This window comes from Sceloporus occidentalis, unplaced genomic scaffold, assembly GCF_023333645.1.
Source record: "Sceloporus occidentalis isolate IW3139 unplaced genomic scaffold, rSceOcc1.0.p SCAF_3, whole genome shotgun sequence".
In the NCBI taxonomy this organism is placed as follows: Eukaryota; Metazoa; Chordata; class Lepidosauria; order Squamata; family Phrynosomatidae; genus Sceloporus; species Sceloporus occidentalis.
Genome location: NW_028316983.1, coordinates 74588422 through 74613207, shown reverse-complemented (window position 1 = coordinate 74613207; position 24786 = coordinate 74588422). Strand labels below are relative to the sequence as shown.

Below are 24786 nucleotides of genomic sequence, written 5' to 3'. Positions count from 1 at the left end.
CACACATGAAATGGCTGGATTCAGTCAATGGGTCACTGGCCTGAACCAGGACTTTGGTAGAGAGGCTGAGAATAGGGAGTCTTGGGCCCTTATCACACGAGCAAAATTTGAAGTTATCCCAGGGTCAATGTGAAGGCAATGCAGGGGCAATCATGGGGTTTCAACTTTGTTTATCGCACAATGCCATACGCAATCAGGAGCCATCTTAAACCCTATCAGAGGTCATTCCAGGGTTAGGTAAATTTGGGGGAAAGAGGATTTATCTAACCCTGGAATGACCCACGACTGTGTTTAAGATGGCTCCTGATTGAAGCCCCATGATTGCCCCTGCATTGCCTTCACACTAACCCTGGGATAACTTCAAATTTTGCTCATGTGATAAGAGCCCAGGAGATGTCTCATTCACAGGGTCGCCATGAGTCAAACGTGACTCAAAGGCAGCTAACAACAATAAAACAAAAATAAATAATCGATTTACATAAAATAATTTATTTCAGTACCTCCCAGACCTGAAACAACTACTAAGGAAGACCAAGGAAGAAAGTTCAAAGGCTTACTTCAATCCATAAATAGGTTGGCAGCATTGTCTTTATTTTCATAATAAATGCTTTCAAAATAAATTAGCCAGCTTTTTTCTGCAGTCTTTAAAAATGTATAAAATTACACTGAAGTGTGTTATTATTATACAATGTGGTACAATATAACCAAACAATTTACAAATGTACAACAAATATAAGTTTATATAGCTGCTCTCTCGTTGGACATTAGATGTACTTCTTATGGACAGCGCTCAACATACAGGGTGGTATTAATAGGTTCTCATCAATTCTCTTCTTGATTATTAGCTTGAATAATAATATTGGGAATTGTTTTTTTAAAGGTAATCAGTTGCCTTGAACAACATTTCAGGAACTGGAGCAGGTTGCTGGGTAGATTAAGAATCAGGATCCTCATCATTGCTAGCTCAAACTGTGTTTTGTTTGTGTATATATGGATACAGGCATATGCACACACACCCTGCCAATAAGTCAACAAAAGAGATTCCACACAATTTGATGTATCCAGCGATCACATTCCAGAACCTGCGTTACACTAACCTAATTTCTACTGTTTCATAATCTTATGTAAGATTACATATGTAAACCAAAATATTGGTTCCTCCACCTGAAAAATACAACTCTGCTTTCCAGCTGTTAAAGAGAGCATCGAGAACCTCAAAATAATGTATATTAATGCTAGCAAAAATTGATTTTAACAGCAGCAGAGACTTGGTGTATTTCCAGATGCTGAAGGGTGTGTGTGTGTGTGTGTGTGTGTGTGTGTGTGTGTGTGTGTGTAGGAACCATTCTGGCCTTATTACACATACAGTGTACTCAGAATACTTCCAATGATTTTAAGATGGCTTACTCTCAAGTAGCTGAGAGATACTAACAATACATTATCCAATTTTTATGCCATGGACAAGGGCAAAGGGCTACACTTCAGCATTTGTCAAAGTGCACACACAGCCTGGATTTAACAGGAAAAAAATCTTTGGAGTCTTGTAGGCTTCCCAAGATAATAGAATTTCAAATGAATTCTTTTTTCTTTAAAGACCAACTAGGCCTAGGCTCTTCTGCTACACAGCCTGCCCAGATGAAGAAGCAGGGAACGGAGCTCTCTCAATGGCTTCTCACAGTGGGCACACAGAAACACAAGCCATTGCTGGCTGGGATGCCATTCTTGGATGCTGAATATGAAGATTTCTTTAAAACTATTAACCTTTGTCAAATTGGTACTCTGCTGCCAGCATTCCTTGATCCAGTAACTGGACCACTACGAAAACCATGTCATCTTTCTTAAAGGGCATGTGTGTTCCAACCTGGCTAAACATCCTACATTTCCTGATTTTTGTATGCTCATTTTTAAAGAAATAGTTTAGGAAGAAGGTTCTCTGCCCAGGTGAGATCCGGAAGACATCTACAGATACACAGCTCACTGACCAACAAGTAGAGCCTTAGCACATCATCATCATATACTCTCTGCCTAAGATATCTGGTATCTGCAAGACCTCAAGTCCCATTGTTCCCAATGGAGGTGTGTGCACATGATCATGCTGCGATTAGGGACACTGGGACTTCAAGTAAGCCCCCATTGTTTGGGGTCAACTGTGTATGTAACATCTGCATTGGTGATACTACTGCCACTTCCAAGTATTTTCTTGATCAGTTTGTTACCCTGCCTATTTTTAAACCAACTGCCATAGAGGTCTACCCTCCCCCTCTCAGTCCCGGCTGCTTCAATCACCAGTGGTGTGTCAGTTCCTGAGCTTCTCATGGACAGGGTCACTGCAAAAGGATCCAGGCTTGTCAAAGTCTACTCCTCAGCCTTTTATCCCCACAGCTACCACATAACCCCAAGTCATCCCCTGAGCTTCACCCTGCCATGCTTACTTCCTCAATATTTGGCCCAGAACTTCACATCACCCCTACACCTACACCACAGAATCTGATCCCAAGTTAGTTAAAACTACACTCATCCCTCCATATTTGCGGCTTTGATATTTGTGGATTTGATTATTCACGGATTTGATTAATATGTTCTCTCTAGGAATATCTAGGTTCTCCAGTGCAACTCTATGGTCAACTTTAACTAAACGTTGCACTGAAAGACCCAGAGATTCCTCGAGATAATACTCTAGTAAGCATTTGTAGCTCCTCCAGTGCAGTTCTATGGTTAGTATCTGTCAGATGTTGACCACAGAGTTGCAGTGGAGGACCTAGAGATTCCTAGAGAGTGTGCTCTCAGATAAAAACATGGCATCTTTGTAATTTGCTCTTTTTCCATATTCACAGGGCTCTTGTGCCTAGCTAATATGGAGGGACAAGTATACTTCATTCCCTGCCACCATTACAAAGCCACTGCTTGACTTCCTCTTAGAGTCTGTTCTTGAGCTTCTTGTTCCCACTGCTGTCAGAACTAAAATCCCATATTTGCTCGAATGTCTCCCTGCCTTTGAGGCACTTACACTTGAGGAGACCTCTCCTCAACTTACCATCACTGCCACTACCACAACAACTGCATCTCCTTCTCAACTCCTCACTAATTTAGCTACCACAATTACACAAGTTCTTGTTCCTGAGTTTTCCAGCACCACAGCTGCTACCACGACTGAAAGTCATCCTCAGCTGATCATTATCACTGCTGATCTGGCCACAACAGAATTCTCTTCTGAGCTTATTAGCACTAGCAGCAGCAGGACTACACTACCACCAGCTCCTCCTCCACAAGCATTACCACCATCACCATCACCATCACCATAGGTACAACCAGAATTACTAGTTCCACCTCCATACACCCCAAAGCCATATCCTGAGTTTTGTCCTGCCATTCTTCTCTCTCCTGCTCACACATAGGGATGAATTGCCCAAAAAGCATTTTATCTTTTAATGGCAATCTATTCTTTTAACTTAAGGGTGAATTGTTTTACAGTGGCCCTCAGTATCCACCGGAGTTTGGTTCCGGAGCCCCCATGAATACCAAGATTGATGGATGCTCACATGCCATTATATACAATCATGCAGTAAAATGGCATCCCTTATTTAAAATGGCAAAATCAAGGTTTGTTTTTAGGATTTTTGTATGTGGGTGTCTGAATATTTTCAAACTGTGGTTGATTGACTCTGTGGATGCAGAATCCATGGATATGAAGGGCCAACTGTAATTCTGTAAATAGTTTAATTCTATTTTAATGTTTGCATTTTGTATGTTTTTAATTGCATTATTAAACTGAAGGCACATAAATGCACAATGCACATATAGTACTCACACAGCAGCATTGACCACACCTACGCCTACGTAATGTTTGCACACAGCTGTCCACAAATTTTGGCCAATGCCAATGTAAAAATTATATCTCACAATTCCCCACCATGTAGACTGCTTGGGCAGTGACTGCTTTTCCACTTGATCCACAAGCATCGTGTAAGGTGTAGAGAAGCCCACATATGTTGCTGGTAAAACAGGAAGTTTCCATTTTTTTGCAAATTCCATTACAGCTTTGTGGTAATTCAATACAATCCATTTACATACTTATTACAGCTTTAAATAACAACAACAACAACAACAACAACAACAACAACAACAACTGTTAAAAGAATGCTAGAAAGATACCCTCTCTCCCATCATGTCATCCTCGGTCCATTCTAATTTAACCTGTGCAGTTTACAAAAATACATGGGTCCAAAATTAGCTGTGAGGTGAGGAATGATAAGTTCCCCAAGTCTGCAATCTGGATAGAAAGAAAATGTACTCTGGAACAACCTTCGAAAATAGCTTAAGTCTTCAACTTGTACTTCTATGTCATATTGAATTGCCAATAACTCCACAGCTCTCTCAACCACATACTCATTCTGGAGCTGAGACAAGGAGCATGTTGAGTAGATCACTTCACCTCCTGGCTTGGCAGCAAGAATTCCAGCTCTGGAAAGAAAGAGAAGGGATATATATTGGATGACAGTTGGTGGGAAAGTTTAAAGCTAAAGAGCTGAAAGATTATTCTAGAACTCTTTACCTCTAATCGCAATGTCTTCTTAGCCACATAGAACAAATGTATCAAGAACACCAAATAAAAGGATCTTTAATATTTTAAACTTTAACATGCCCTTCAATTTGCCACCTGCCAAAACAGTACTATTATTTTGTTTCTCTTACAGCAGGAACATTCTCTAGATGTGTTTGATAGCATCTCCCATAACCTCTGGCCAGTGGTTAGGATTGAGAGGAAGTATAGTCAAAAAATATATGAAGGGCCAGAGATTCCACACTCCTGTTTGCAAGCTACCAACATTCTGAATTTTCCCATGTAAAGAGCACTGTTTCTCTTTTTCCCTCTCCCAGAATATGGTAAATCATCATACTTCATTAAAAAATCTTTTACTAGACTCCAGCATAGGTCCAGGACATTCTGGAATAATTACATTAACCTGAGATTCCAGTTTGGCTACAATCCCATGCATTTAAATGAATCATTTGCCTTTCATTGTTTGTCACAATGGCCAAAAAAAATTCACCTTCCAGGAGACTAGGAAGAGAGACATTCTAGAAATTGTCTCCTTTGTTTTTTAAATTATAACTAATATGGAAATGTAAGTTATAGTCATGCAAAACATTTTCTTCAGCTACTAACACTGAAACAACTTCTTTACAAGTCCATAAATAACATAATCGAACCTACAACATGGGACAATTTGCACAGATCAGTATACATCACTCAAGGTCAAGGTCACTTACACAAGCAACTCCAGTTGCAGCATGGGCAACATCTGACGCTCCCCTTTTCTCATACGCATAAAGATATTGTTATTTTCTTCTATGAGTGAGTGCCGATCATTTGTGCATGGCACATCCACAAGCACCTACATGAAAAATATGAGAGATTTTAGTCTAACCACCCACACAGCAGTGTTTGAGGGATAAAATGCTGCAGTCAATCATTTATCTGAGCATGGTTAAGAAGAGGAAATATGGGATACCAATGCAATGATAACAACACAGGTGATTTAATACTGGGGAACTAGAAACATTACAATGAATATTTCTAGCTCACAACTCTATTAGACTTGGGAGCTAGAAGTACAGTATTCCAAGTAATACTTCTAGTTCCCCAGTTTTATGGCACCTGTATTATTATTATTGTGTATTATGATTATTCTATATTTTGTATTATTATTCTAAATAAAACAATAGGAGGGTGCAAACATACGAGGGCTAATGCAGCACACCAGGGAATTGCAAATAAATAAATAAATAAATAAATAAATAAAAATCAGCATGTGCTTTATAGAATATAGCAAAGCCTTTGACTGAATAGATCATGAAAGTCTATGGAACACCCTTAAAGACATGGGAGTGCCAACACATCTGATAGTCCTGATGAGAAATCTGTTCTTAGGTCAAGAAGCCACCATCAGTACAGAACATGGAGAAACAGAGTGGTTCCCAATTCGCAAAGGGGCCAGAGAAGGCTGCATTGTTTCATCCTACCTATTCAACATATATTAATAAATTTTATAAGTAGTAGTAGTAGTATATGCAGAACATATTGTAAGAAAAGCAGGCTTGGACACAGAACAAGTGAAAATAGGAGGAAGGAATATCAACAGTCTAAAATATGCAGACAACACCACAATGCTAGCAGAAAACCTTCCAGACCTAGAACAACTACTAAGGAAGATCAAGGAAGAAAGTGTAAAGGCAGGCCTACTGTTGAACATAAAGAAAACAAAAATAATGACAAGAGAGAATTTAGACAAGTTCAACCTAGGCAATGAAGAAATAAAAGTAGTAAAAGAGTTCTCATATATGGGATCAAACATTGATAGAAATGGGGACTGCAGTTAGGAAATCAGAAGAAGATTAAGAAAGGGGAAAGGGGCTATGAAAGAACTAGAAAAGTTCCTAAAATGCAAAGATATACAACTGAACAGAAAAGTTAGAATCATACAAGCCATTGTTTTTCCTGTTATCATGTATGGATGTGAGAGCTGGGCAATAAAGAAAGAAGATAAAAGGAAAATCCATTCATTTAAAATGTGGTGCTGGAGAAGAGAGTTGAGGATGTCATGGACAGCCAAATAGACAAACAAATGGGTCCTAGAACAGATCAAGCCAGAAATCTCTCTGGAAGCCAAGATCATAGAATCGTAGAGTTGGAAGAGACCACAACAGCCATCCAGTCCAACTCCCTGCCATGCAGGAACTGCCAATCAAAGCATCCCCAATAGATGGCCAACCAGCCTCTGTTTAAACACCTCCAAGGAAGGAGACTCCACTGCACTATGAGGAAGAGTGATCCATTGTCGAAGAGCCCTAACTGTCAGGAAGTTCCTCCTAATGTTGAGGTGGAATGTCTTTTCCTGTAGCTTGCATCCATTATTCTGGGTCCTGTTCTCTGGACCAGCAGAAAACAAGCTTTCTCCCTCCTCAATATGACATCCCTTCAAATATTTAAACAGGGCTATCATATCATCTCTTCTTCTTCAGGCTAAACATCCTCAGGTCCCGAAGTCATTCCTCATAGGGCATGGTTTCCAGACCCTTCACCATTTCAGTCGCCTTCCTTTAGACACGCTCCAGTTTCTTGACATCCATTTTGAATTGTGGTGCCCAGAACTGGACACAATATTCCAGGTAGGGCCTGACCAAAGCAAAAGAGTGGCACTGTTACCTGGTGGCGCAGTGGTTAAATGCCTGTATTGAAGCCATTCACTCAAAACCACAAGGTTGCGAGTTCAAGACCAGCAAAAGGGCCCAAGCTCGACTCAGGCTTGCATCCTTCCGAGGTCGCTAAAATGAGTACCCAGACTGTTGGGGGCAAATTAGCTTACTTGCTAATTAGCTTACTTGCTGTTCACCGCTATGATCTTTGGAATAGCGGTATATAAATAAAACAAATTATTATTATTATTATTCCCTTGATCTCGACACTATACTTCTATTGATGCAGCCTACAATTGCACTGGCCTTTTTAACTTCCTCATCACACTGTTGGCCCATGTTCAACTTGTGGTCTGCTTAGACTCCTAGATCCCTTTCACAAGTAGTCTCCTTGAGCCAGGTGTCCCCCATCCTATATCTATGCATTTCATTTTTCTGCCCTAAGTGCAGTACCTTACATTTTTCTGTGTTCAATATAATTTTGTTAGCTTTGGCCCAGCTTTCCAGTTTATTCAATTCATTTTGAATTTTGATCCTGTCCTCTGGGGTGTTAGCTACTCCTCCTAATTTGGTGTCATCTGGAAATTTGGTAAATATGCTCCTAATTCTGTCATCCAAGTCATTGATAAAGATGTTGAATAGCACTTGGCCCAGGACAGACCCCTGTGGCATTCCACTGGTCACTTCTCTCCAGGATGAAAAGGAATCATTGTTGAGCACCCTTTGTGTTCGGCCAAACAACCAATTACAAATCCATGTAACAGTTGCCTTCTCTATCCCACATTTTACAAGCTTTTTTGCAAAATGTCATGGGGAACTTTGTCAAATGTGTTATTGAAATCAACATATGCTACATCCACAGCATTCCCCGACAAAACTGAGGCTGGTGTACTTTGGACACATCATGGAAAACATGAATCACTGGAAGAAACAATAATATTAGGAAAGGTAGAGGGAAGTATAAAGAGAGGAAGGCCACATGCTAGATGGACAGACTCAATTGGTGAGGTCATGAGTATGGGTTTGCAGAAATTAAGCAGAACAGAAAATGACAGGGAGTCTTGAAGATGTCTCATTGGGTTGAGATTGACTCAAGGGCAGTTAACGACAACAACAACAGAGTGTTTTTAGAGTTCAAGAACAGAAGCAGATTCCAATTAGAATTTAAATACAACATTCTCTTAATTAAAAACAATGCACAAGGTTACAGAAGAGACAGAATACAATTCTAAGCACGGGCCTTCTTGTCTATAGACACACAACTACTAGAAAGAAAACTCCAAAGGTGTAAATACATTGCAAACACTATTCTGTATAAGAAAAGGGACAGTTCAAAAGATTCTACATTCAAGAGCTGAAAGCACCAGAAAGGGTGGGCATGTCCCCAGTCTCAATAGTATTACCCCTGGTATTATTTACCCTATCAAAGGTGCCTGTCTCCAGCTCACCCCACTTCCTTCCATCCCACGATGTAATTCGTACTACTTTTTGGAGCTCTTGTGGAAGGTATCTGTGAAGAACCTCATGCAGGCGACGGGTGCGAGAAGTAGAAAGATCATTGGCTGCCAGCTCTCCTATTGCAAGAAAAAAGAGTAGCATAAACCAAAGGCAGTCAAACACTCAGATTTTTCAAATCCCTAACCAAAATCTACATGTGTTTGGGATATTATAGTTACATAGTATCTACACACACATTTTCTCTCTCTTGCACACATAAAAACAATCTCAAGCTTACTATACCCAGGGACCAAAGCAGCAGATTCAAAGAAGTTAACAGGAAAAGATTATTGTCCTCAAAACCAGCACAGAACATTCCCACGACCCAGAAAACTTCAATGCAAGAGGAATTTCTGCACCTCTTTGATCTGAGCAGGTGACACTGCCCTCCTTTGAATTTTTTTTTAATTATTTTATTGGTAGAATGAAATTAATACATGTTATTATAATAAATTGATAAAATATTGATTAAATTCACCTTACAATAATATATAAAAAAGACTTTTACATTATATTCCCCATACATATAATATATCCCTTTATATTCGATTCTTTACTACTTTATCTAACTTTAATTCATATTTCTTTTCATCATATATTTTTCATAATTCCCCCCTTCCCCCAAGTGCTCCCCATCACCCGAGCCTGTCTTCTTATTACTCTATCTCCAGAATTGTAACTCTTCCTCTGGTGGTAAAACACCTCCTTCTTTTCCTAAAACTTTTTGTACAAATGTTTCCCATATTGCTTCGAAATCATTTCTCTTGATTATTCCTCTTCTAAACTTAATTTCACTAGTTAACTTATCATTAATTGCTATTTGCCAAATCTCTCTATACCAATCTTGTATTTGTAAATCTCCCTGGTCTTTCCACTTTTTTGCTATCATTAATCTCGCCGCTGTTAATAAATTTGTAATTAGATCCTTTATAACTTGGGTGCAGTTAATTTTATCATATAAAGATAATAACGCTATCTTTGGACTAAATTCTAAATCAATTTTTGTTATTTCTTTTATCTCCTCAAATACAATTTGCCAAAATTTCCTTACGGTTCTACAACCCCACCACATATGCATATAAGTGCCTATCTCTTGACACCCTCTCCAACATAACCTTGAATAATTCTTATTTATATGACTTAACCTTACAGGCGTTAAATACCATTTCCAAATTATTTTGTAGTAGTTCTCTTTTATTCGTATAGAATAAAATTTTAAATGGCGTTGATTCCAAATTTTCCCCCATTCATGGTCATTTATTTTTTGTACTAAATCAACCTCCCATGTTGTCTTTAAATAATCTTCTTTCTCATTATATTTTAATAATAATTTATATATTTCACTTGTGACCCCTTTCAAAGTTTCATTTGCCTCTATACTTTCTCTTTGCCTAATCAACTGTTCAAATTTTGTGTATTCTCTAATCTCTCCTATATTTTTCTCATACTTCTTTATCCATTGTTCCAATTGAATACAATTATACCAAGTTAATTTTGATCCTTGCAATTTCTCCTTTATTTTCCCTTTCTCCCTCATAGTCTTCATCCATTCTCTTATCCTATATATTTCTTGACCTTTTACTAATTTCCCTACTTCTTCCTTTAAATTTACTGGAAAATTTTTTAGCATTATAACTGGTGTTAAAAGTGAAATAGCTGGCATTAGTTTTTCTTTATTTTTTTTCCAAATTTCTAATATATTCTTTAAAAAGGGGTTTTCTATTTCCTTCATTTCTTTCATAGTAAATTCTTTAAAAAATATATTTTCCAATTTTTCCTCTATTCCTGTTGTTTCTATCTCTAACCAATCTAATTCCCCTTTCTCTATGATTCCATCTATAATATATCTTATTTGGTTTGCATTATAGTACAATTTTAAATTTGGGAGACCCAAACCTCCTTCTTTTTGGGGTTTATACCAATATCTTTTATTAATCCTTGCTTTTTTATTCCGATTACAATAATTATTCACTAATACTTGCCAATTTTTAATTTCAACCTCTGATATTTGTATTGGCAACATCCTAAACAAAAAATTAATCTTAGGCAGAATTTTCATTTTTATTAATGCGATTCTACCGAACCATGATAATTTTATATTTTTATATTCTTCTAATTTCCTTTTAATTTCTATTCTTAATTTTTTATAGTTCTGATCCTCTAATTTGTGTAGATTTTTTGTAATTTTTATTCCTAAATATTTAATTGTATCTTTTACCTTTATATCTATCTTTCCATCCTTTACAAATTCCTGTTCTTCCGTTTTTGGATAATTGAACAACATTAGCTCTGATTTATTCCAATTGACTCTTAGTCCTGTCATTTGTCCAAACTCCTTTAAATGGTTTTTCACATTGTTCATTTTTTCCAAGGGGTCTCTAATTGTTAATAGAGAATCATCTGCAAATAAACTTATCTTATTCAATTTTCTCATCCCAATTCCTTCCAGATTTTTATCCTCCCTAATAATATTTGCTAATATTTCAATAATTATTGCAAATAAAACCGGGGAAAGAGGGCATCCTTGCCTTGTTCCTCTAGAAACTGAAATTTGTTCTGTTATTCCATCATTTATTGTTACTACTGCTGTATTATTTAAATATAACTGATCTATCAATCCTCTAAACTTTTCTCCCATACCTAATTTCTTTAACGTTATTTTTAATGCTGGCCATTCCACACAATCAAAAGCTTTATAAATATCTAATGCCATTATTCCTGCTCTCTGCTTTCTTTTCTCTATTATATTTATTTTATTCAGTACTCTTCCTATTAAATTTGACATTTGTCTTCCTTGCACAAATCCACATTGATCATTTTGAATATATTTATATATAAACTTATTCATTCTTTTTGCCATTATGGCTGTTAATATTTTAGCATCCTGATTGATAAGGGATATAGGTCTGTATGAGCCTGGATCTGACAAATCTTTATCCGGTTTTGGAATCAATATTATCATTGAGTGGTCCCATGATGGTGGGATCCTTTCTCCATTTAAAATTTTATTGTATAACACTTCTAATTTAGGTATTAAAACCTTTTTAAAAGTTTTATAATATTCTGGTCCTAATCCATCCATTCCTGGTGATTTCCCTCCTTTTAATTTATCTATCACTTCTTCAATTTCTTTTTTCGAAACTGGTTGTTCCATTATTTCTTTATCCTCTTCTTCTATCTTTGTTCTCCAATTTTTCTCTACATATTCCTCAATTTTGTCAATTGAACTATCCCCTGCTGTATATAAATCTTTGTAGTATTCTTCAAATATCTTTATCTTTTCTTTCATCAGCATACATTTTCCCCTGTTTTGTCCTTTATAACCCCTATCAGATTTTTCTCTTTCTTTTTTTGTGTTAATCTTGCTAACATTTTTGAATTTTTGTTACTATATTCAAAAAACTCCCTCCGTAAATATATCAAATTTTTCTGGATCTGATCTATTTCTATCTTCTCTAATTCCTTTCTTTTCGCTTGCAGTTTTATATATATATTTTTACTTCTATTCTTTATATAATCCTTATTTAATTTTTCAATTTCCGTTTCCAATTTGATTTTTCTCTCTTCCTTTTGTCTCCTTACCTTGCATGTTTCCCTAATACAAATCCCTCTTGCCACTGCTTTCATAGTATCCCATAATAAAGCTTGAGAAATCTCTTTGTTATTAATATCCCATCTAACCTGCCATTCTTCCTCTATTTTATTTATTTTATTTTATGAAAAAGTATTTAAGGAAATGGAGGATATGCAGGGAGATTACACAATTATGGCAGGAGATTTCAATATGGTCATGGATAAGGTTAAAGATAAATCAGACCCAACAATAAGGGACAGACTTAATAAGATTACACCTTTGAACAAGATAATGAATAGGAAAGAATTAAAAGATGTATGGAGATTGATTAAAGGAGATGAAAAGAACTATACTTACTATTCAGCGGTTCATAAAAATTATTCTAGAATAGATTTCATTTTTGTATCCAAAAATATGATGTCAAGGGTATTAAATAGTGAAATAGAAGGAATAAAAGTTATAGATCATGGAATAGCAAACATGGATTTCATAATTAAAAAAGATTATAGAGAAGCAAAAAGATGGAGGCTAGACACTAGCATACTTAATAATAAAGAAATAGTGCCCTCCTTTGAATTTGATGATTCTAACCCAGAAACTCCAGAAGAACCTGGGAACATACATGATTAGTCAGCAGCTGCTACAGCAGGGTAGGGCACTTTAACTGAAGAGATGTGTCATACAGAAGACAGAGCTGGCCGTCCAGATGGGACTAGAGCCCTATTCAATTCCCTGTCTGGGTTTGCCTGACAATGAAGCAATATTCTAGCTTGCTCCCATGAAACTAAGGCAAAGGATTTATAGTGTTACTATAATGATATCTACAACCTAAGTTTCACCTTGTTTTAAACCGACTTTGCTGTAACCTGAAAGTTGTTTTGCGTGAACCTCAACATTTTCTTATCAGAATCCAAATTCCTGCCAAATTCTCTGGCTGGAACTTCATTCAACTGAAATTACCACATGGAAGAGAACGATAGCTTTCTAAAAACTAGTAATCTGAACCATAATATGCCATAAGCAGAAGTGAAAAATGTGGCTCACAATATAGTACCAAATGACCCATGCAAATCAATCAGACTACATCTTATCGCAATTAACCCAAATTTCCTAACTTCATTTGAGGGTGAGGGAAGCTCGAAAGCTGCATTCCCATACATTATTGCCTGAAATTAAGTTTTGAGGGACTTCATTCTAAGTAAATGTACTTCAAAAACAGCTCCTTCCTCTTTCTTCCTTTTCATTCCACCTTCTCCAAGCTCAGGAAAGCTGGGTAACTGCATAGAGTAACACCTGATCTGCTTTCATGTACATGATCAGCCACCATGCATGCTAATGCAAAGAGTAAAATATAAAGGCTTTTTATGCAGTAATAAAGAATGCAGTAAAGAATGTATTCTCTACAGGAATAGAGCAAATTGTCTAATACTGAATCAGTTAATCCATTTTGATCTGTACTGTTTTCACTATAAGGTTTTAGATGGGGTCTTTTCCAGCCCAACTTGGAGATGTCGGAGAGTGAACCTGGGATTTTCTAAATGCAAAGCATGTTATTTATCACTGAGCTATCATTGAAAAATAAATCATACAAGGCACAGCACATAAGCATCTCCTGTTACAGAATTGTTAAGTGAAAATATAACTACTTGTTGTAAAAACAGAGCTGTGGCTATCAAACTCACTTACTAGGATTTAATTCAACCTAGATGGTGTGTGTGTGTGTGAGAGAGAGAGAGATTCTTTTAATGAATGTGTTTATGAATATACCAACTCTGAAAGTCCTACACTGACTACAAAGTAAGAGACTTTATATAGAACATAACCACTACAGTGATTGCTGCTGCCTAAATTAGCTGGTTGATGATTATCACTCTTTTTGGTTATATTCTACACAGTAAAAGTTTATTTTTGTTTGTTTGTTTCTAATTGACCCCATCTACATCACATGAGTATTGTACATCATATAAGCACACAGAGAGACAGGAAAATAATGTTACTTACGGCAACACGCAGTCTGTAGAAGTGCTAATGTCTTCCCACCTGGTGCTGCACAAAGATCGAGGACTAGGTCACCAGGCTGTACATTGAGAGCCAAGACAGGCAAAACTGATGCAGCATCAAGGAGATAATAACCCAGAATTCCTATCACATCTGGCCTATAAATGAAGGAAATGTATAAAACTTAAGTGCACAGTGAATGCAACAAATCAGAGTTCTACAAGGACTTCCACTTAGAGCACGCTGAGTGTATCGAAGAGCAGTAGCTCAAAAGCAGACCATACACTTTGCAAAAAGTTCCAGGTTCTATCCTCAGCATTTCCGGGTAGAGTAGGGAAAAACAAATGCTAGACACCTCCTGCCAGTCAAGATAAACAACAATGAGTGTGATGGACCAAGTCTGAACTCAGTATAAGGAAGCTTCCAGTATCATTCTTTATAAATTATTTGTACTAACTTGTTTGCATTTATTTTACATGTAAGCTGCCTTGAGATCTTTTGATATTTTGGGTTTTTTTTTTTTTTTGCATGATGGCCCCACATAATAACCACACATTATTGAATTCCCTGTTAAGGAAGAACATATTAAAAAGGCAAAGGTAAAGGTAGTCCCTTGATATGAATGTCTAGTCATAACCAACTGTAGGGGGCGGTGTTCATCTCCATTACTAAGCCAAAGAACCAGCGTTGTCGGAAGATGGCTCTGGTGGTCATGTGGCCAGCATGATTGAACCAAATGCTGTTATCTTCCCACTGAGTAGTAGTACCTATTTATCTACTTGAATTTGAATGCTTTCATACTGCTAGGTTGACAGAAGCTGGGACTAGTGACAGGAGCTCATCCCATGATGCAGCACTCAGGCCTCGAACTGCCAACCTTCTGATCTTCCAATTGTCAGAATTGGTGTCTTAACCACTAAGCCACCACATCCCTGCTCTATTCATGTTTTTAAAAGGAACTTCAAGTCTTTTTTTCATTTTTCCAACATATTTTAATTGATGTTTTACTGCTCTATTCTATTGCTAATAATCTATCTTTTTTTCCTGGTTACACACACACGCACACACACATATATGCTTTTAAACTATGGTAGCCAACCTATGACTCCCTCCCGATGTTGCCAGGATTCAAGCCTCTGTCACCACTGATCACGGGCCACTTTAGCATGGACAGATGGGAGTTAGCCTCAGACATTTGGAATTCAAAAAGAGAAAAATTCTTCTGCCAAAGATAAGATGTTTTCAAGAAACATATTCACTTTCATATGACAAATGTTTGAAAGTACCTTCCCTCAACACACACAAGCTAGTCACCTGGCTGGATGAAAAATGCTGATGTCTCCTTTGGGAAATGTGTAGCACTTGATGTTGGGACTGATGGAAGAAAGAGGCTGCTCCTGCTGAGTGGAAAGTTCAGTCCTGGTTTCTGGAGAAGGGGCTGATTGACTGGTATTGTCCTCACCTATAGGATCAGGGTTCTGTACTACTTTTTTAGATTCCCAGATGAAATCCACTGCATTCAAGTCTTCCAGCTGCTGGGTTATCTGTAGTGCATCAGAAAAATTGTTGACAAGAGCACCATATTTCTGCTCCGACAGAAGACTGATGCGGATCGAAGGCCAAAGACTGCCGAACTGCACCCCATAGTTCATGTCAAAGATCTGTAGAGCCAGCCTGGTGGAAGGCACCCGAGGAGCAGTGGTCGCCTGTACAAATATTAAACTATTAGTAATGTGAAAGATGTGATTATACAACTGTAATGTAGGCTAGGAAATGATGTATACAGCACTCTCCCTCCACCCATACACATAATTCTAGTACACTAGGAAGTATGATTGAATACCACAGTTGTGAAACTCTATTCAATGACATAGTTATTTCTTACTCAACCAGCACCCTACTGACATCCACCATGATGTAGTGGTTTTCTACGACTCTGGAGACCAGGATTTGAATTCCCACTTGTACACGGAAACCCACTAGGTGATCTTGGGCAAGTCACATTCTCTCAGCCTGAGAGAAAGGCACACCTCCTCTGAAAAAATCTTGCCAAGAAAACCCTGTGCTAGGGTCACCTGAGGGTCACCAAGAATTAGAAATGACTTGAAGCACTCTACCAATAATAATACAGATGAGAAAAATCCTGTGGTGCCAGAGGAAATAATCTTTCCTAGGAATACTTTGCTCAATGGCTAGTAAAATACATAGAGGGGAACATATGAAGCATTTCATTCAACATCCAGAATGCCCATGAAACCAGTTGTGGAGTTTGGTGTAGTGGTTAAACAGTTGTGGTCATGGAGTGTGGTATAGTGGCTAAACATCTGGTCTTGGGAGATCTAGGTTCAAGTCTGTGTTCTTCCATGAAGCTTGCTGAATGACTGCAAGGCAGTCACTACCTCCCAGAGTAGGTAGTGGTAAGAGGACTATGTGTGTAAGCAAGCAAGCAAGTTAGGATAGAAATGTTAAACTGGTAAATGATAATCATATGCTTTATTTTGCAGCAGCTTTAGTGAAAATGGCCCTATGTGACAGATCTCTTCTTCCAGTTTGGCCCTGCACTTCCAAACCCCTAAGGAAGCTTGTTATTTTCACTTTGACCTATGCTCCTCCTTTAAAATCCCTACTTGGATTTGGGATGACTAGGCCTCCAGGTGGACTAGTGTGTGTGTGTTAGGTTTGTGGACTTGTATGTGTGTTAGGTTTGTGGACTAGTATGTGTGTTAGGTTTGTGTTCTTTATGGTAAGCGTGGCCCACCCTTGCTTCAGGATGAAAAAAGACAGTCTGAGTCAAAGTTAACAAGATAACAAGAAAATTAAAGTGGTTTGTTATATCCTGTAAAACAGTAAACACTTTAATAAGTTGTAGTATTTACTTTGAAAATATACAACTAATTTGTGAAGTGGTGCTGGAGAAGATTACTGCTGAGGATATGTGGATAGCCCAAAAGACAAACAAATGGGTCCTTGAACAGATCAAGCCTGAACTTTTCCTGGAAGCCAACGTGATGAAATTGAGGCTGTCATACTTTGGCCACATCATGAGATGACATGATTCATTAGAAAAGACAATAAAGTTAGGAGGGGTAGAGTATAGAAGAAATAGAGGAAGACCCCACGCCAGATGGATAGACTCAATCAGGGAAATCATGAGACTGAATTTGCAAGACCTAAGCAGTGCAGTGGAGGATGGGGGGGTCTTGAAGACGTCTCGTCCACAAGTTGCCATGAGCTGAAGTCAACTTGAAGGCAGTTAAAAGCAAAACAACAAGTATTTACTGTATACACTTATGTATAAGACTAGAAATTTTAGTCCAAAAATTGACCCTAAAAGTTAAGTCAATTTATCTATCCATGGGTCAATGTAAATATTGTACTTGAACTCTTCTTTTTAAAAGGAACCATCCCCTGTGAAAGGAAGAGCGTAGTCTGTACCAGAAACACAGAGCCCTTCTGCTATCTCATCCATCAGCCTTTAAGGTGAGCACTGTTAGGCCTGCTGGAATTTTCTAAACTCTTTGGGATGATTTTCCTTTGCTCCATCCTTTAGATCAGTGGCCCCTAAACTGTGCCCTTTAAGAGATTTTGGACTTCAGCTCCCAGAGACCTCAGCCATGTTGGCCAACAGTCTGGGATTCTGGGAGCTGAAGTCCAAAATCCCTTAAAGAGCAGAGTTTGGGGACCACTGCTTTAGATCCTTTGTTACATGCCCCCAAGTTTTACTCTCGACTTATCTATGAGTCATCGCAATATCCCTAATATTGGCCCCCAAACCCGTCCTCAACTTATATGGCAGGGAGTTGGACTGGATGGCCCTTGTGGTCTCTTCCAACTCTATGATTCTATGATCATATACGAGGTCGACTTGATGTCGAGTATATAGGGTAGTTCCAACCATAGAATGGTATTCAACCTGATTTATGTCAGACCTTTCCCTTCAATCAGTTCAAGTAGCCAGCACAAATTCACTCTCTATGGACTCATCCAACTCTCAACTCCCAAATGTCTTTTTTCAAATGCCTCCTGTTGTTCCAAGCACTGCTTCCAACCCATTCTTTCACCCAAGAACCAATCTGTTACCTACAGTGGCCCCTCCATATCCACGGATTCAACTATCCATGGCCTGAAAATATTTAAAACTGTATATAAATTCCAATTACTGTAGTATATTATATAATGGGATGTGAGCCAATGTGGTTTTTGAGCTACAGCTCTGGAGACCAGAGTTCGAATCCCAACTCACCCATGGAAGCCTACTGGGGTGACCTTGAGCAAGTCACACTTTCTCAGCCTCAGAAGAAGGCAATGGCAAACCCGCTCTGAACAAACCTTGCCAAGAAAACCCCATGATAAGGTTGCCTTAGGGTCACCATGTTGGAAACTACTTGAAGACATAGAACAACACTTAAAGAGAAGGCCAGCAACATCAGGGTGACCAGACATGTCCTCCACTTCAACCTTCTGTCCAAGAGGAATTCCAAAATGTCCTCTACTTTGAGCATGACCAAGAAGTATGAATTTATTGGTCCAAAACACACTGCTGATATAATCCAGTTTGAGACCACTTTAACTGCCCAGGCTCAGTGAAAGGGAATTCTGGGAATTGTAGTTTATTATGGCCCCAGAGCTCTCAGACAGAGAAGGCTAAATGTCTCACAAAACTACAGTTCCCAGAATTCCCTAGCACTGAGCCAGGGCAGTTAAAGCAGTCCCAAACTCGATCATTTCCAGAGTGCGCTTTGGACATATGAATGTTTTTAGTTTTTAGATGTGGTAATGTCCTCCCTTTTTCTTGACTGTCCTCCATTTTGCAGTGCCTTGCCCTCCTTTGTGGTTAGAATATCTGGTCACCACTCTTCCAGGACAGGTCCTACATTCCCACCTTCTGCCCAGGAGGAATGCCAATCCAAATGCCCTCCATTCTCAGCAGGACTAAGGAGGAGGAGGAGCATGGATTTACATTTCTATAAAGCTTTGGTCACGCCTTCCATCTCCCCTTGAAGGTCCTCCATCATTCGCCTTCTGCTCTGGTGCCGCCACAAACGACCGTGCCCAGAATTCCATAGCATGGAGTCAGACAGAGAGAGTTCAAAGTGGTACCAAACCGGGTCATTTCCGCAGTGCGGATGCTGCTAGTTTTGGCTGAGGAGGAGGAGGAGGAGAAACCCGCTTCCCTCCCTCCCACTCACCCATTTCTTTTTGTAATGGCGGCAGGGAGCCGAAGGGAAGGCCGGGGGGCCTGTCAGGAGAGGCCCTTCTTGCCGCCTCAGCAGCTGCAGCAGCCTTTTCCTCCCTTGCTGCCAGGGGCACGTCGCCGCCATCTTTTCGCCTCAAGGAGGCCTTCCTTCCTTCTCCTTCCAAGCGCCGCCTTTGAGGGGGCCGCCTCAGCGCCTCCTCCTCCATTGATGGCTGGGCTGAAAAGAGCGGGAAGGGCACCACTGAGGCTGGAGCAGTGCAGGGCTGCATCCACACTGGGAATATAACCCGGTTGGGCACCGGTTTAACTTTGCCTGGCTCTTTGCTATGGGATTCTGGGAGTTGGAGTTTGTTGTGGGCCCAGAGCGGACCTCCGCTCTGGGCCCACAACAAACTCCAACTCCCAGAATTCCATAGCAAAGAGCCAAAGTTAAAATCGTTGCCAAACCGGGTTATTTCCCCAGTGTAGATGCAACCCAGAAACACTTACATCAATGTAAATTCATGCTTCTTAGTTGTGCTTTGGAGTGGAGGATGCTCAAGAAAAATGTAGGGCCAAATAAAGGCTAAATACACACAAAAATGTCAATGCATGCTTCCTAAGTCGTTCTCAAAATGGGGGACATATTGAGGTTCCTCCTGGACCAAGGTTGAAATGTAGGGCTGGTCCTGGAAAAGGAGGACGCCTGGTCACCCTGATCTTGTGTTTACTTCAGGCCTGATAGGTTGGCACTTACACACCAGCACTTGGGAAGGAATAGGGCAAATGTCCCTACTGAGCCATTCATTTGTTGTTGTTGTTGTTGTGTGTCTTCAAGTTGTTTGGCCAAACATTCCAGGGAATATCTTTTGAGGCTTGTTGGGAACACTGTTTATATGGCTGGGCCAGGATTCTAACCCTGGTCTCCAGAGTCACAGTCAAAGGCTCAAGCAACACCAACACGCTGGCACCACTTTAGCTGCCATGGTACAAGGCTATGGAATTCTGGGAACTGTTTTGTGAGCTACTTAGCCTTCTCTGTCAGAGAGTTCAGCTGCCTCAATAGACTGCAATCCCCAGGATTCAATAGCATTGAGCCATGGCAGTTAAAGTGATGTCAGACTGGATTATTTCTGCAGTGCGAATGCAGCCAAGGTCACCCAGTGGATTTCCATGGCTGACTGGGGAATCAAACCCTGATCTCCAGATCAGTCTTAGTCCGACGTTCAAACTACTACACCACACTGGCTCATCTTTTTTTGCTTGCTTTTGCAGTGGTCTGTCAAGAGCTCATAATGTGGGAGAACACTCATGTTTTGATAAGCAGAGTCTATAATTCCATCTGCCCCACATCATTTTTCAGTCTTGTGAAACTTTTTTGATACGCCATACAGTAATTTCCTGAATATTCCTGATTGCTATTAGTTTTATTTCAGAGTGTACTAAGATGCTGTTTAGTCCACACACAAAAAACCCAATGTTTGCACATGTCACAAGAAATATGTTTAATATGGAAATCTACAGAATTATTTTATTAGCAGCTGTAAATTATCCACAGAACACAGATGGTATCCTGATGGCAACACCTACATTGGACCAAGTTCCATTCTTCTTTAGCCACAGATGTAGAGCAGCATGTCTATTCAAACAGAACATGCTCAAGTATGAAGTAGGAGAAGATAGACTTGTGAACATTTACTTCAATTTTGGGAAGAGTTTGTGAGCCACCTGAAAACCAAGAAATGGACACATTAAGCAAAAATGTAAGCAACATACATCATTAGACCTTTTGGAACCAACTGCCTCTTTGCACATTATTTTGGACTTTTACTCTAGAAAGCTGCTAATACAGTTGTAGTGTAACAGCAGCAGACTGAATTTCCTTCATCAAACCTTTGAGCAGCTACACAAAAGCATTTCTAAACCACCCACAAAGATATGATGTTTAGAAACCATACATTTACTATTATAATACTGAAAGTTCTTTCAAACCTATGGAATACATAAGGTAATATTTCAATTCTTTGTAAATGAGCTAATGCCTTGATTCAATAATTGTTCCTTACTTGATATTAATGACAAGTTTCTGTGATTCAGCACTGGAAAAGTAAGGTTCCCTTCTACATCCAACAATCCAGCATTCACATCTGAAAATCATCCCAAAGCAAACTTACACAATGGTCTCTAGCATGCAAAAAGTCAAAGAGCTCCTCTGTACACTGTTCTTCTGTCTTGGACCTGGAGGACACTCGAGCATCGCACTCCTCTAGACGTTCCCTGGCTTTCACACATTTTTCTGTCTGTTCACAGTGTTCCCTGATAGTAGTTAAAGGATCCTGGAAGAAAAGCAAGGTGTAAACAATCCAGATGGCTCATTGCTAAAAGACTGGTTCATCCTTATCGAGACAAGTTGAGAACAAAAGTTTGCCTTCTCTAGCCCCACAATTATAAGAACAAGTTTAGAAATTATGAACTATATATACACTTTAAATTTATACCACTTCCTATATCAAATGACATTTCAAAGCAGTGCATGGTGTTAATATTAATACTCGTCATTTCAGAATAATGTATTCCTACGCCATCAGCTTTCCTATATCACTTATTTTAAAAAGTTGATTAGGATCTAAGAATTATAAATGATTAATGCATGGCTTCTTTGAAGAGCAGGTCCCACATATAGACTGCAGTCCATATAGCACTCATTTTAATCTAAAATGGAAGAATGTTGTTGTTCAAACCATGTTACATATACAAAAAATATTTTGAATGTCCCAAACAGAACAGTTTAAAAGAATAAATTAAGGTTTAAAAAAAGGTATATGAAGAAATAGCCTGACCAGTGCAATACTGATGCCTACTCAGCACATGAAAAAGTTCAAACTAAATAAGGAAAGACAAAACACTAGATTTTACCCTTTCAGTCTATCCATCAACTTATCATTTTGTTCCTAAATTATCATTTCCCAAGAAAAACACAGCATACTACTGGGGAAGAAAGCAAGATATACCTAGACTTGGCAAGCTTGCCTTTTCTGAATGTGGCAATGTGTAAAAGCTGGTGTTGTATTCTATCAGTATTAAAAGTGATACAAGTTGTCACTATGCTAAGTATTTTAAGGGACTCCATTTTGAGTCTAAGGAGAATTATTACTGTACCGTTTTAAGACTACCTGCGAGGTATTTTGCTGATGAACTTTTAATTGTGAACCTGAAGAGTCATCACCACCTCTTTGTACCATTAATAGTTTTCTAGATCTATGTGGGAATTTTGTAGAATGCATTGTTATTTGTTGCTCATGAGTGCTTGTGAATGCTATTTCTTGTCTTGTTATTATAACTAAAATTACATACCACAAGGTCTTCCTCTTCCTCCTCCTCCTGGATGAAGAAACAAAACAAAACAAAATAAATCAGAATGGACTTTCAAGTGTCCTTACATTTACAATTATATATTCAGCCATAGCATAATTCTATCAACTATTTTTTAAATTTTGCTAATTACTACAGTTCTTTCATAACACATACTCCGTATTTGCTTTGTACAGCAAACTATTTTTAATGCTAGATACCTGTTTCAAAGTAATTAAGTAAGATGATTTTCAAAACCAATACAAAACATACATTTTTACAGGCCAGACTGTACTTAGGAACCTTTTATAGTCTGGCAGTATAAGACAATCCACTATCTTGTGCTATCTGTATGGTACCTGAAAGACAAGATATAAACTGGGCCAGATGCCACTTAGATTTCTCTGTGAAATCACTAGGCAATAAATACAGTACAGCTGAGATCAAAACACACGGCACTCACATATTTGAACTACTATCCCCATCTTTCCTGCCCAGTGGCCATGTTGGCTGGGGTTGGTGGGACATGTTTCTCACCCATGTACTGGAATGAATTACCATATAACTAAATATGGGGGACTCAATGCAGCATTTTAACAAAGTTCTTGTGAAACAATATAAGACAAAACAGTGTAAGTAAAATATAATACACAGGAGACATACAAATATAATGGGCTTCAAAAGGTCATGGAAGTTACACCAAAGTTAACATATCTGTGAACAGCAAAGAAAGGGTGAGTGATAATGCAGCCCCTCAGAATCAAGGCTGCATCTGCGCTGAAGAAATAATCCAGATTGACACCAGTTTAACTAGCATGGCTCAATGCAATGAAATTCTGAGATCTGTAGCTTTGTGGGATATTTAGCCTTCAACATCAGAGGGCTCTAGTGCCACAGAAGACTACAAATCCCAGGATTCCACAGGATGGGCCTTGGCAGTTAAAGTGGTGTCAAACCGCAATAATTCTGCAGTGTAGATGCAGCCTCACCTACAGAGATGAGAGTCAGTGCTTGCCATTAGGCGGTTGTTCAGTACAATAGTGTGTGAAGAGGGAGGATGAGCCAATCCAGGATATCCTCACAGATCGCATTTGGTTTTATGAGGGGGAAAAAGAAGAGAAAGCCAAGGATTGAAAGAGGGAAGACAACAGAAGAGGTGACAAATAGAGAAAGGCTACGTCCGCCTTTTCCAGGGCATGTCCTACCTTTCCACCTTCTGCCCAGGAGGAACTCCAAAATGTCCTCCATTTTGAGCAGGACTAAGAAGCACGCTAATCATTTAATCCTATTTTAACATTATTGTTTTTGTATGTTTTTAATGTTGTTAGCTGCCTTGATCTCACTGGAGAGGAAGGATACTGGGATCACACACACCCCTTTGCACTCTTGATTCCCCCAGATGAATGCCATTATATCTATCCATTTTGGTTTATAATAGTTTACCCACTCTTCCTCAGGGCGCCCAGAGGTCCTCCATTTCCAGGACATGTCCTACATTTCCTCCTTCTGTTGCAGATTAAGTTTTAATTAATTAATTAATTAGAACCCAAAATTTCATTTTATAAAGAGCAGGGAAGCTATACTTTTTAAACTTCTGGGCTTCTTAATTTTAACCAATCTACTCGGCTTCTGTGCAGGAGGCATCCTCCAAAGCGTCCTCCATTCTGAGCCTGGCTGAGGAGCAGGGATGCAACGCTTCTAGGAGTCTTTGGGGCTTCTATAGGTGCTCAGGTCCCCTATTTCCCCTGATGGCCCTCCATTTTGCGCTGCCTGGGCCTCCTTCGCAAGGAGAAGACACCTGACCCTGCCCCAGTCCCTGGAGAGCAGAGGGCCACTCACCTCGGGGTCCCCAGTCCGGCCTTCCTCCACTTCCTCGCCCTGCCTCCCCATCTTGGCTATCCTTCCTCACTCAGCCGCCTGAGAAGGACGCTCGAGGGTCATCCCGCCCACGCTCCGCCGGATGCCCCGCCTCTTCCGGTTGGCGCATGATTCC

The 24786-nt window shown here is 39.2% G+C and overlaps 2 protein-coding genes across 3 annotated transcripts; both read right to left on the bottom strand.

The window, feature by feature from the left end:
• Nucleotides 1-616: 616 nt before the first annotated feature.
• Nucleotides 617-19660, bottom strand: LOC149316236 (5-cytosine rRNA methyltransferase NSUN4-like). 2 transcript variants are annotated; one of them, XM_089515069.1, is made up of 6 exons: nucleotides 19456-19660; nucleotides 15581-15972; nucleotides 14270-14424; nucleotides 8617-8771; nucleotides 5272-5396; nucleotides 617-4461 (listed from the first exon to the last, which is right to left on the bottom strand). In XM_089515069.1, exons 1-6 carry the CDS (start codon nucleotides 19585-19587, stop codon nucleotides 4185-4187), a joined length of 1236 nt encoding a protein of 411 aa, XP_089371195.1. In that variant the 5' UTR covers nucleotides 19588-19660; the 3' UTR covers nucleotides 617-4184. The 2 variants fall into 2 exon arrangements, with proteins under 2 accessions (XP_089371195.1, XP_089371196.1); XM_089515070.1 differs by lacking the exon at nucleotides 19456-19660 and adding an exon at nucleotides 18596-18645.
• Nucleotides 19661-20932: 1272 nt separating this feature from the next.
• On the bottom strand, nucleotides 20933-24756 carry LOC149316235 (cytochrome b-c1 complex subunit 6, mitochondrial-like). The gene is made up of 4 exons (XM_089515068.1): nucleotides 24633-24756; nucleotides 22797-22823; nucleotides 21617-21778; nucleotides 20933-21170 (listed from the first exon to the last, which is right to left on the bottom strand). The coding sequence occupies exons 1-4, from the start codon at nucleotides 24681-24683 to the stop codon at nucleotides 21138-21140; spliced, it is 273 nt and encodes a 90-aa protein (XP_089371194.1). The 5' UTR covers nucleotides 24684-24756; the 3' UTR covers nucleotides 20933-21137.
• Between the last annotated feature and the right edge of the window lie 30 nt (nucleotides 24757-24786).

Coding starts and splice junctions, on each gene's coding strand:
- LOC149316236 (XM_089515069.1), bottom strand. CDS start 19,587: ATGGCGGCGACGTGCCCCTGGCAGCAAGGGAGGAAAAGGCTGCTGCAG. Junction 15,973..19,455: donor GCCATTACAAAAAGAAATGG/GTGAGTGGGAGG, acceptor ATATTTGTACAG/GCGACCACTGCTCCTCGGGT. Junction 14,425..15,580: donor AGCATTTTTCATCCAGCCAG/GTGACTAGCTTG, acceptor CTTCATTTATAG/GCCAGATGTGATAGGAATTC.
- LOC149316235 (XM_089515068.1), bottom strand. CDS start 24,683: ATGGGGAGGCAGGGCGAGGAAGTGGAGGAAGGCCGGACTGGGGACCCC. Junction 21,779..22,796: donor AGGAAGAGGAAGACCTTGTG/GTATGTAATTTT, acceptor CTTTTCTTCCAG/GATCCTTTAACTACTATCAG. Junction 21,171..21,616: donor TGCATGCTAGAGACCATTGT/GTAAGTTTGCTT, acceptor CTTGGTTTTCAG/GTGGCTCACAAACTCTTCCC.